Source organism: Vicugna pacos, chromosome 3 (assembly GCF_048564905.1).
Source record: "Vicugna pacos chromosome 3, VicPac4, whole genome shotgun sequence".
Taxonomy (NCBI): domain Eukaryota; kingdom Metazoa; phylum Chordata; class Mammalia; order Artiodactyla; family Camelidae; genus Vicugna; species Vicugna pacos.
This window is the reverse complement of record NC_132989.1, coordinates 10959584-10972580: the sequence shown is the minus strand read 5'-3', so window position 1 is coordinate 10972580 and position 12997 is coordinate 10959584. Positions and strand designations below refer to the sequence as shown.

The window sequence follows — 12997 nt, the reverse complement described above, 5'->3', positions numbered from 1 at the left end:
GGGAGTTTGAGATTTACAAATGTTAGCCACTATATATAAAAATAGATTTAAACATAAAGTTTCTGCTATATAGCACAGGGAACTACTTTCAATATTTTTTAATTTTAATGGAAAAAGTTTGAAAACAAATATATGTATGTAGATGCATGACTGGGACATTGTGCTGTACACCAGAAATTGACACAACATTGTAAACTATCTATACTACCTATACTAGCTATACTTCAGTGTGTGTGTTTGTGTATACAAAAAAAATATTTTTAATAAAAAAGTCACTGCTTCCTGGAAACAAAACTTAGGTTGTAGATGTTTACGGAGTGGATATGTGTGGTGGTGGCTTGGCCTTTGGTGAGCCTGTGTAGTGAGCAGTAGTGTGTTCGGTGGAGTTTAGGAGAGAGTTGCAGAAGGAGAGTCAGAGGGGAGTCTGCAGCAAGCTTCTGGGGAACTGGAGTCCTGGCCTCGGTGCTGCTGTGGAGAGGGCTGGGCAAGTACTCACTCCTTCTGGGTTAGCACACTCACTCCAGGGAAACGGGTTGCGGCATGGTGATAGGGCACCCGAGAGCCTGGGGACCAGAATTCCACGTTTGTGGACATGGGAGCTGCCGTCTTCCATTTCCTGTACGTCTTGATTTCTAAACAGCTAGGACAGTCTTCTTACCAGTATCTTTCCCCCACCCATCTCATACTCTCTGCAGCAAGAAGTCGAGAACTTCAAGAAAGTCAACATGATCAGTCGGGAGCAGTTTGACACACTAACCCCTGAGCCTCCTGTGGATCCCAACCAGGAGGTCCCTCCTGGACCACCCCGCTTCCAGCAAGGTGAGAGGCAACATCTAGGACCCTGGCCTGGGTGGGAGGGTCGGGAGCCCTCCGATGGGGACCTTACAGGGACAGGCCATCACAGGCCTACCCCCTGCTTACTGTCCCCACTTTGTCTTGGCAGTTCCCACTGATGCCCTGGCCAACAAGCTGTTTGGTGCTCCTGAGCCCTCCACCATTGCCCGCTCTCTACCAACCACTGTCCCAGAGTCACCAAACTACCGCAATGCCAGGACCCCCCGCACTCCCCGGACACCACAGCTCAAAGACTCAAGCCAGACTTCACGGTTTTACCCAGTGGTGAAGGAAGGTCGGACACTAGATGCTAAGGTGAGGTGCTCCTTCTGGGCTGTTAAGAGTCTTGGGCACACTTTACTGCATTCCAGGGCTCTTCTTCTCTCCCTTGCCTTGTTTGAGCCAAGGAAGTGCCAAGTCCCACACCTGCTTTGTAGTCTTAGGCTGGTGGGCCCACCCAGGATTGAGTTACCACATCTGCAGGACGGACTGGGCGTGGGAGTGGTGGCCCCTTGTAGTCACAATAAAACCTAAGGAGGATGGATCAGGTGTGGGTCCTTGGGCAAATCGCTCCTAAACCTCAGTTTCCTCACCTGTGAAATAAGCTCTTGGCTTACAGTTATGGACATCGTGTGAGAATAGATATGAAAATTCTTTGTAAATTTGAGGTAACTCACACATAGAAAGAGATCTTCATCCTACAAGTACTTGATGCTCCTCAGAGTCATTAGTAACAAATCCTGGACTGACCTCTGCAGATGCCTCGGAAAAGGAAAACAAGACACAGCTCGAACCCGCCCTTGGAAAGTCATGTGGGCTGGGTGATGGACTCCCGTGAGCACAGGCCCCGGACTGCTTCCATCAGGTACGGGCACTGGAGAGGGGAGGTTAGGCTGGCTGCAGGGTGGCCCGGAAAGCCATGACATCTGTAGGACCAAGAAGAGAGAAGCTCTTTGGTCTGCGAATTAGAGAAAATTTAAGGAAAGAACCTTCATCCAAATCTAAAAACACAGGAGTAGTCTGGAGAACTTAATGCAGATTCCAGGAAGAGGAAGGCTGTTTTCTGATGTGCTGTTGTGCTTGCATGGCATTCTCTCAGGAAGAAAAGGAGCTGGCTGGTTTCAAAAGTGGGTATCTGCTGCCTCCCTCAGGACAGCCAGGGAGTTGAATAAAAATACAGACTTCTAGGACCCAGATTCCTTTTTATTTATCTTCAGAAAAATTGCCCCAGGGTTCCATGTTCCAGAGCAAGGTTTGAGAGCCACTGACCTATGCACTCTACTCCCTGCAAAGATAGGCATGGTTTTAAGAAAAATATAGATGCATTAACCCATTATAGCTCATAAGGAAAGTTAAATGTTAACGGAGGTTAAATAAACAGCTAAAAGCTCAGGTTTGGGTACAGATCTGGGGTGTTAAATATTAGCCCTGTGTGACCCAGGGTGAGACTCCTAGTCTCTGTGAGCCCCAGTGACCTCTCGGTAAAAACCATCCAGAGGCTGATGCAAAAAGTAAGTCATACCCATGAATGTAATAATAACTTAAGTGCCCAGCACAGTACCTGGGTCTCTGTTGCACTATGAGAGGCTGAGTCTTGGCTGTTGGAAGGGGCCAGAGGAACCCCACCTAACCTGATGGCTGCCTGCCCTGGGGACCCTGCTGATACCGTCTTCTTCATGGTCTCTCTAGCTCCAGCCCCTCAGAAGGCACGCCTGCAGTTGGTAGCTATGGCTGTACCCCTCAGTCGCTGCCCAAGTTTCAACATCCTTCCCATGAGCTGCTCAAGGAAAATGGCTTCACACAACACGTCTACCACAAGTATCGTAGGCGCTGCCTTAATGGTAAGAAGCGTAGAGGGAGAGGGCTGAGCTTCCTGGGGCCCTACTCGGATCCGCTGTGAGGGGTGGTGGAGCGGATAGCTGTTTTCGCTAACCTCAGAGCAAGAAGTGACTTGACATTACAGCAGGAAGGATTGAAGTTAGACTCAGACCTGGTAGTTTTAGAGTATAGGAGGTGAAAAGAATCTGGTGCTTAGAACATTCCTGTTCCTTGATCTTTCTCTATTGGTATAAAAATTATCAAGAGTTTTCCTGTTTGTGGCAAGACCGCCGACTTACCCATTGTCCAGTGTGGTCCTCTGTCCGTCACAAAAGGGTATGCATGAGGCAGCATATATTCTATAAATAGGGGTTGCCTAACGATGGCTTATGGACCAAATCCAGCCAGCAGCCTATTTTTGTACAGCCCTGGAGCTAAGAACAGTTTTTTACATTTATTTTAAGTGATTGTGTGGGGAAGGGGAGGATTTATGTCAGAGACCATATGTGACCTGCAAAGCCTAAAATATTTATTCTCCAGCTCCTTATAGAAAAAGATTGCTGACCCCTGCTCTAGATGAGAGTGTAAGGAGAGAACCTCTGGATACTCTCACGTGTTTCTTTTTATCACAAAAGGAGGTGTCTTTTAACTGCAGGCTTCTGTCAGTTGTCTCTAAAGATACGCGATCGATCTTAATGCTCACTTAAATTAAAGTTGTTAAGCCACTTCAGCCCCTGTTTATTCAGCAACATACGGCTGCTAAATGCTTGGTTAATCTGCTTCCATCTTTGTGTGTGTGTGTGTAATAGCTTTATTGAGATATAATTCACATACCATACAGTTCATTCATTTAAAGTGTACAATGCTGTGGCTTTCAGTACATTCAAGAGTTGTACATCCATCACCAGAATCCGTTTCAGAACATTTTCATTACCTTAAAAATAAACCCTGTGCCCTTTCCTAGTCACTCTCCATCTCTCCCTCACCCCAGTTCCTCCCAGGTCTATGCAGCCATACATAAGTCTACTCTCTGTTTCTATGGAATTGCATATTCTGGACTTCTCATGTAAATGAACTCATACAATATGTGGTCCTTTCTGACTGGTGCTTTCCCTTAGCATAATAATTTCAAGGTTCATTTATGTTGTACCATGTGTCAGTTCCTTTTTATTATCAAGTTACATTCCACTATATGGATATACCACATTTTGTTTATCCATTCATCAGTTGATGGACATTTTGGGTTTTTACTTTTTGTTTATCATGAATAAAAAACTGCTGTGAACATTCTTGTACACGTTTTCGTGTGGACATTTAGGTTTTCTTTATCTTCATGGAATGGGATCCTGGGTCATATAGGGTGATTCTGTGTAAACTTTTAAGGAACTGTAGGACTTTTCCAAACTGGCAGCACCATTTTATATTCCTAACCGCAGTGTATGAGGGCTCTGATTTCTCTGCATCCTCTCAACACTCATTATAGTTTGTGTTTTGAGTATAGCTATCTTTGTGGGTGTGAAGTGAAATCTTTTTATGGTTTTGATTTGTGTTTCCCTGGTAGCTAATAATGTTGAGCGTTTTTTTCCTTGTGCTTATTGGCCATTTGTATATTTTCTTCAAAGAAATGTCTATTCAGATCCTTCCTTATAAAGTTGTAATATTTTTATATATCCGGAATACAGGTCCCTATCAGATAGTATAACTTGCAAATGTTTATTCTCATTCTGTGGGTTGTTCTTTCACCAGGTTGATCATGTCCTTTGAAGCACAAAGATTCTTCATTTTTTTAATGATATCAAATTAATGTATTTTTTCTTGTGTTTCTTGTACTTTGGTATTATAGTATTTTTTAATGGAACTATTTTGGACTTACTAATATTGTAGGACTACTGAAATCATTCTTGGTAATATAGCGGAATATAATTCGTTGGAATGCACAGATTATTTGTTTGTAATTTTCCTTGTTCTAACTACACTTGAAAGCAGTAACGTTAGAAGTAGAGAGCTAAGATGACCTGGTTTCAGAAGCTGATGCCACCTATTTCTGGGGTGACTCAGGCCCAGTGCCAAGCAGCAGGGCCTGACACAGAGGTAGTTAGGCTCGATAAATACCTCTGCAAAGACTAAAGAGGCAAGTGATAAGCCAGTAAATCGGGAGAAGAAAAGACCTAGGTCCTTGAGCCTCAGGATCAGCTCTCCCCCAGAGCACAGGGAGCCTGGGCCTAACGTACGTCTTTACTCCTTTCTCCCCCATCAGAACGGAAACGCTTGGGCATTGGCCAGTCTCAGGAGATGAACACTCTCTTCCGCTTCTGGTCCTTCTTCCTCCGAGATCACTTCAACAAAAAGATGTATGAGGAGTTCAAGCAGCTGGCTCTGGAGGATGCCAAAGAAGGCTACAGGTGAGTGGGATTGGGGTGGAGTCTCCCGCTGGTGCTTGGGGAATAGTGAGGGGTCCTGGTTGGGTCTGCTTCCAGAACTGTATTTGGAAACCTATTGTACATATATTTCATTTACTTTGTGAAAAAATTTATTGCTTTTGAATGACTAATATATTCATATGGTTCAAGGTTCAAAGAGGTCGGAAGTTATATAGTGAGAAGTCTCCTCATCCCAGTTCCCCAGCCATTTAGTTCCTTTCCCCTCAGGCAACCAGTATTGTTAGAATCTTGTGGGTCCTTTTTAAAAGTACGTTGCTTATTATGTAAGTAAGGACATATCTATGTAGTCTCCTACACCACACCACACCCCCTGTTTTGTTTGCACAAAAGATGGCCTCTATTAGATACTATTTTGCACCTTTGCTTTTTCACTTAATGCTATATTTTAGAGATCATTCCATTTCCATATATAAATAACTTTCCTTGTTCTTTTCTATGGCTTTGAACTATATACAATGTATGGTCTTACACTGTAATTTATTTAACAAGTCTCCTATTAATAGATACTTTGGCTGCTTTCAATATTTTGCTATTTTAAAAAAACAAAACTTAAAAAGGCACTTTTTTCCCCAAAACAAAATGTTACCTCTAAAAGCAGTTTGAAAAGGACAGAAATGTTTAAAGAAGTTACGGGAAAACACCCTTCAGTCTTGAGACAGCCAGTGTTAATGTTCTACCGTATTTAATATATTTGAATGATGCAATGAGTGCCTTTTTGTGTCTTATTTATCATTTTTAAGCATGAACATTTTTCCATTTTATTAAAACATTTAACCTTTTTGCCTCCTTACAGAAGTTATTACACGCTTTACTTTTTTTTCCCACAAAAATGGACTCATTCTACATATAACACTTTGAAACATAACTTCTAGTTTATAACATACTATAAACATCTCTCATTATATCTCATCAGTATATATTTATGTTACAATTTTTAATAGGTTTTATTATTCTATTGTATGAAGTTACCATGATTTTTTCTTAATTGCTTCCCTCAGACATTTAAATTTCATTTAATAATACTATCATGAACAATTTTTTGTATGTCTGTAAAATCTAAATTTACATTTTTGGTTGTTTCTCTGGTATATGTTCTTAGAAGTGAAATTTTGAGTCAGAAAAAACCTACTAATTGGCATGGTCAAATGGCTTTCCTCATGCCAGGGATTGGCAAACGTATCATAAGGGGCAGACAACAATTTTAGGCTTGTTGGGACATTAAGGTCTCTGTCGTAGCTACTCAGACTCTGCTCTCGTAGCAGAAAGCAGTGAGTGGTGCTCTGTCAGCACGTGGGTGTGGGCAGGGGGCTGTTTGTGATTCATTTGACCTATGTTTACTGACTTTTGGCAAACACTGAATTCTGGACCCATATAAGCTAGCTTTAGATATTAGCCTTCTCAAAGGCTTACACTTTCTTACCATTTTTTAATAAACTATGTGTTGAAACTGTTTCATAGGTCATCTGTCATCCAGGTGTATTTCCTGTTTTACAGGTAAATTGTGTTCTGATTTCGCTGACTTGTGTTCTCCTACAGATATGGTTTGGAGTGCCTTTTTCGATACTACAGTTACGGCCTGGAAAAGAAGTTCCGGCTGGACATATTCAAGGACTTTCAGGAGGAAACTGTGAAGGACTACGAAGCTGGTAAGAGTCAGAGTTGGGGCTCTGTGAGCCCTGGTCATCTAGGTCTTCTTTTTCGGCCCCCAGCTCCTCTGAGAAGCCTGGGCTTGTCCGTATCACATCACACCTCTCTGTCCTCTGGGCCTCTCTACTCAGCTTTGCAGCAGAGCTTCTCTCTACCTGTCTCTCCTCTTTTCCTGCAGGCCAACTCTATGGGCTGGAGAAATTCTGGGCCTTCTTGAAATATTCCAAAGCCAAAAATTTGGACATTGACCCCAAACTTCAAGAATACCTCGGCAAATTCCGACGTCTCGAAGACTTCCGAGTGGATGTGAGTGGAAGTCTCTCATCTTTCCCACCCTGGTTGTCCTGGAAAAAAAACTAGACCAGAGATCAGGGTACCTGGGTCTTGGTGCCACTAGCCCAGGGATACTTCCCGCCCCCATTTGGGCCTCCGTTTCTGTGTGAAATAGAGGGTGGTAAGTGGGCAGTGAAGGCTAGTTGGAAGATGTATGGTAGCTCCTCCCTCCCTTTCCCATGGTGGATGTGGCTAAACCATCATGATGCTCTTCCCCTCCTACCTCACATCCTCCTTGCTGCTGTGCCCTAGTTAGAAGATCAAGATGAGTACCCAAGGTAAATGTCTTTACTCTTTCTGGGGGAGTTCAGTTTCAACCCCAGAAGTATTTATGTCCAATTCTTCCCTCTACCTACCTCTTCTTGGAGCAGCAACTCAACAGTGACATCCAGTGGTGGATCAGGGTTATTGCTACTGGTTTTTTGTGCTAGGTGCTTTGGGGACTTTTCCATCAAAGAGTTTATAATGTAGTAGGGAGATGCCAGCCATCTTAGTTCCATGAAACCTTTTAGCCAAAGGGCAAATAGAAGTAAATGATAGTCCTTACATGTATTTAAAAAATTGACATTGAGTTTATTATGTGTCAGGCACTGTGCTAGGCACTTTACATTGATCTCATTTAACCTTTAAAATGTGAAGCAGACAGGGTTTATTGTTACCATCACTATAGCAGTGGATGAACTGAAGCCTGTGGCCACCCAGTGGGATAGTGGCAGTGCTGCTCAGGCCTCCTGATAGAAAGATGAGTCTGTTGTCCACCATCCTGAAGGATTTTCTCCTTTGGGGGCCTGCAGCAGGGCACACATACAGAGAAGCCTTGTCATAGGAAGACTTACTGGGGGTAGAACAAGAAGGGCTCAGCAGTGGCGCCCAGCAAGGGGAGGAAGCATCCTCAGACCTTTGGCATTGGTGAAGCTAGACTGAATCCTAGGCTATTCTTAAGATAGTGTCCTTTTTAGGGGATCCCTTGAGTGGGATGAGGCAGTTCCCAAGAGCATCTGGGCCTTCTGAGCTGGGGCGTCCCAGCATGTTGCCTGTCACATTCCATGTATCATCTCCTGAGCAGCAACGCCCCTTCTTAGAAGGGGAGGAGAAACTCATAGGGATTAAGTCCTGGGCTTCAGAGGTAGATGGACCTGGCTTAAATTTTGTCTTCACCACTCACAAGCTCAGTGGCCCCAGGCAGATTATTTTTGTATGTTTCACTTTCCTCCTCTGTGAAATCAGATGATCTTGTCTACATCAAAGGGTGGTGTAGACCCTATGAGAGAATGTAGATATATCAGCATGAGGTTTGGCATCTTGACCTGGAGATGTGCTTAATAAAACTGGTAACTGGTTTGTAGGGTTATAAACCTAGTCATTATCTGCACTAGGAGCTAGGAAGTAGGGGGTTTCTAGACAGTCCTGTCAAGGAAGGGGGTGTGGGTAGTGCTCCCTAATCACCCATGACTCCCTCCTCTGTTACAGCCCCCCATGGGTGAGGAGGGCAACCACAAGCGACACCCAGTGGCAGCAGGAGGTGGCAGTGGTGAGGGCCGGAAGCGGTGCCCCTCCCAGTCTTCCAGCAGGCCCGCCACCGTGATCAGTCAACCCCCCACACCACCTACTGGCCAGCCCATCCGGGAAGATGCTAAATGGACAAGCCAGCACTCGGACATACAGACTTTGGGAAAGTGAAAAGCTCCTTAGCCCTGGGGTTTTGGGGGGTAGGCGAGAGTCCATGGGGGTGCCCAGTCCCAGGAGAGGGGACAGAGGAGGGACAGGCCTCAAGTCATTAGGATGGGCCTTTGTGCTGAGTAGCAGTGTGTATACCATTTCGGCTTTGAGAGGTATCCCTGGGCAGGAGCCTCCACACACCTCCTCCCCCTTCTGTCCCCATGACTCTTCTTCATGTCCTAGCTTCTTCTAAAGGGGGGGGAGGCTAAGGAGGAAGGTTTTTTTTTTTATATATATATATATATATATACATATACATATATATATATATCAAGTTTTAAATTATTGATAGTTCGTCTGGATTACCAAAATCACTCTAGCCCTGCCCACGGCTGGTAGGCCGCAACCCTGGTCCCCACCACAGCCTCCTCCTGCTCCCCCTCAAGCCAACTATGCAGCCCACAAGAAGGTCCTGTGGGCCCCATTGCCCAGCACTGCCCCACGCAAGGCTCTGGCAGTGTCCCTGGGTCATCTGGGGCCTGCCATCACCGTGTTCTCTCCCTGCTGTCCCCACCACAGCCTTCTGCCATCTTTTGGGAGAAGGAAACCAAAGGATCTAAAAGTGGGGGTGGGGAGGGCTTCAGCCTCTCTCCACTCCCCTCTCCCCATACCCTTTACTCCCCAGCCCAGAGAGACGCTGCTCATACCAGAAAAGACTATTGAAAGATGATTTATTTTATTTTTCTCTGACCTTTCCATCCTTGGAAAATGGAAGAAAAAAAAAAGACAAAATCGACCATAAAAGACCAAAAAAAAAAAAAAACCATCAGAAAACCCCCACCTAATCCACAGAAAGTGATGTCTTTCCCCTACTCTTGGAATTTCTTTTTTTTTGTTTTGTTCTTGGAAAAAATATTTTTTTAAAAGTTGCCTTATTGTGGAGCGGGAATCTGAAATAATCAAATGCCTGTTTTCCTCGGTGGAGTCACCTGGAAGAGCTCCCACCTTCTCTGGATGTGCCTGGGCTGGATTGGCTAGAATCTTTCTCTGGACCGAGTTGCATGTACAGTGCCTCCTGCCTGTAGGCAAGAGAGTTGGGGGCGGCTCAGATCAGAGCCGTGCTCGAAATGTCCCTTCTGTTGCATCATTTGAAGCTGACGTCCTGTGTCTGTACACTGCTGCCACTGTCATGTCCTCGCTCTGCTTGCTGTTGCCTCACGCCAGGCCCCATCCTGCCGTGACACCCTTCATCCTACCCTTGGAACCCCAAGGCCAGGTTTGCTTCAAACTGTTGAAGGACAGTATTGGCCTGGATCTGGGACACGCTTGTCCTCAGCTTGACCGTCTCCCCCACCTCAGAGGGGAAAGGTGGACACTGGGCAGCTGAGGCTTGGAAACAGTTCTTCTCTGAGACCTCAAGGAGGCTTTGTCTCACAAAGGTGGAGAAAGATGCCATTCTCCCCCAGGTCGGGAGGGTGTCCCCATCTTGCATCCGTCCTCTGCAAGCTGTCTCTGCCCACCCTCCAGTTGATCCTACCGGGGAACGGGAGGCAAGGCGGCTTTGGGGGTGGGGGGAATCCTGCTGGTTCCAGAAAGGTATATGTGGACATAGAGTATACCTGACTTCTCTTCTCCGGCCGCTGACTGCTTGGGTTGGGCTATGATGACAACGGAATGGCTGGAGTCTCCTGAAATCTGAAGCTAGGGAGGGTGACTGAGGACTGAACCTCACGGACTGGGCTGGGTGCCAGGTGTGGGCGTGACAGACAACACGGTCACCCATGGTGGTGTTGATCACGCACTGACACTTTTTGGCCCTCTTTTCAACTGCTTCCTCTTTTGGGCCCAAAAGTTGGGAGTAAGAGACTGTATCTCAGGCTGGCAAGGGCTTGCCCTCTGGGGCACCTCATTGCTTTGGCCTGTGCCCCCTTTTCTGCCCTTCCACTGTTTAGCATGGGCAAGCCCACCTCAGTTCCTATGAGCCAGTTGTCTCAAAAGCCAAGAAAGAGTGTCTGGTCTCTGCTCTGACAGTGGGGTCTGAGGCCTTTCCCTGCCCAGTCTGGTGTCTGCCCCACCACGTGCCAGACACTGGACTCCTGCGTCCCTCTTTCCTTTATTCCCCCTTCCTTTCCTTTGGGTCGCTCAGCCCTGTACTGTATCCAGCACCACAGAAACCTCAGTGTTTGTCCTCTGCTGGGTTTGGGGGCACAAGGAGTCCTTGGGGGTGCAGGGAAAGGCTGTTCTTACCTAGCATTTACTCCCAGGCCAAAGGGGCTGCCATCCTCTCCCTGATCCCACAGATACCCCCGAAGAGGAAGCCCCTTTGTAGGGGAGGTGAGAACTTCAACTCAACATGGGCTGAGGGTGTGGGGGGAGAGGGCTTTTTTTCTTTTTCTTTTTCTTTATTTCTTTCTTTGTTTTTTTTTTTTTTTTTTTTTTGGTAACATGTTAGGAGTTAAATGTTGCAAAGAGTAGTTTACATCTTCACTTTCTGAAGACACTTGAACTTAGGACCGATGTATCTGTGACAAGCATGCCAGGAGTGGCCAGGGCCATCAGGGCATGCCACTTCACACCTACCATCTTCCATGGGGATCCAAGATCTGACATAAAGCAAGAGCCTGCCCAAATCATTCTGTTCATTGTCTGTCCTTCCAAGATTGGTCCATGCAAGCAGAACCTTTGGGCATCAGACATCAGAAGGTCTGCATACCCCAGCCCTGCTAAGGGGCACGTTACTGTCGCGCGCTCCTGAACCTGGGAGCAGATGCACTACCAGTGGGGAGGGGCTGCCCAGCCTGGACCCCCCGGCTCAGATCGAGGTGCGGAGCCCCCTCGTCAAAGTTGTTACGTTTTTGTTTTGTTCTGTTGTAGCTCTTTTTTCCCTTTCCTGAAGATTGATTTTATAAAAGAAAGCTGCTCAAGAAGCCCTGGACGCCCTGGAAGTGCGGAGGCAGGGCAGGGAAGTCAAGTAGCTAGGGAGGGTGGGGCGGGCTTTTGCCAAAAGCCTTTGGTGGAGCGGTCGGAATCGTCTGGTGCCGTCCTGAGTGGGACCCCAGAGTATCTCCTGTGTAGAAGGCTCCCTGGACTTGCCCCAACGCCCCCCCCCCCCCCCCCCGCCTTCAGCCATGTTACTGGCAGAGGCAGAGAAGATCAGAAGGTACAGCCCGTTTCTGACTGGAGAGGAAAACCTGTCATCTGGCTTTGCGGAGAAGGTTCCACCTTATGCTCATAATACGTTATCTTTACCATGTGCTAGGATATCACATTTTAAAAGGACAAAAAAAAACTGTAAAATACTTGAATGAGCTTGTATTATAACATTAATATTATTGAGTATCTGCTTTCCAGGCTGAAGTGATTCATTCATTATTCTAGTCCTGCTTTAGTCCTTTGTAATTTGTGGTAATTATGCTTTTCTTTTTAATACAAAAAAATGTATAAAAATAAAAACTTGAAAAGGCAACAGGCTGGCTGGTCTCCCATCTTGGGTACGGCTTTTGGGAGTGAGGGATGGAACCTGGTTAGGGTTCCGACACCAGATCCAGAGGAACATGCACTCGGGATGGGCTGGTGAAACCTTTACGAGGCTCTGGCACTGGCTGTTGGGGAGTCCATCTGAGGCTGGAGATCCTGCCCAGCTTCTAAGGCTGCTGATGGTTCCAGGCAAGTTCCTCTGTGGTCTTGAGAGTTTGCCAGCCTTGAATCCATGCCGCCTTCTCTCCAGCGAGACGTGGGAGCTGTGGGCAGTGCCGCATAATAGACACCAGTCCAGCAGACAGAATTCCAGGACTCTGTGCCCTGGCATTGTCTGGAAACAGCCAGGAAGAAAGAAGTTGTTGTGATACCTCCTCAAACACATTTCCCTGCAGGGTGTGAATGAGTGACAGACGCTCCAGCCTTAATGTAATCCAGGTTGGCCACGGAGCCCTGGGATCCTTCACAATGAGCACCCCCACCGTGACTGGCCCCTGGCCCATTGGTGGCTTTTTCTCAGCCTGTGAGGCCAGGCGTTGGCAGTGGTAACATTCTGAATGCTAGAATGGTCCAGGTGTGTCATTGTAAACTTAAAGTGAGCCTTATTTCTTCATTCAACTGACAGCTGTCCCCCAGCCTTGGTAGTTGAGCATCCAGAGCATTTGCCGGATGATTCCACCTTGTATCAGGTGAGCAGGAACTTTCACACTACCAGTGGCCACCAGGGGCCAGAGGAAAGTCTAGAAGGGGAAGACAGTGAGCTCAACCTCACTTCCCCAGCCTGTTAG

At 46.4% G+C, this 12997-nt stretch overlaps 1 protein-coding gene across 2 annotated transcripts in view; it reads left to right on the top strand.

Moving 5' to 3' along the window:
* The window catches only part of LARP1 (La ribonucleoprotein 1, translational regulator), a 79733-nt gene extending 67535 nt beyond the window's left edge, over nt 1–12198 (top strand). For both annotated transcript variants that reach the window (XM_006214969.4, XM_072954067.1), the window contains exons 12-19: nt 696–819; nt 944–1149; nt 1593–1699; nt 2524–2675; nt 4910–5054; nt 6630–6739; nt 6919–7046; nt 8544–12198. In XM_006214969.4, coding sequence (XP_006215031.1) covers nt 696–819; nt 944–1149; nt 1593–1699; nt 2524–2675; nt 4910–5054; nt 6630–6739; nt 6919–7046; nt 8544–8753 — 1182 coding nt within the window. In that variant the 3' untranslated portion in view covers nt 8754–12198. The remainder of the gene's footprint in view (nt 1–695; nt 820–943; nt 1150–1592; nt 1700–2523; nt 2676–4909; nt 5055–6629; nt 6740–6918; nt 7047–8543) is intronic.
* The last annotated feature ends 799 nt before the right edge of the window (nt 12199–12997 follow it).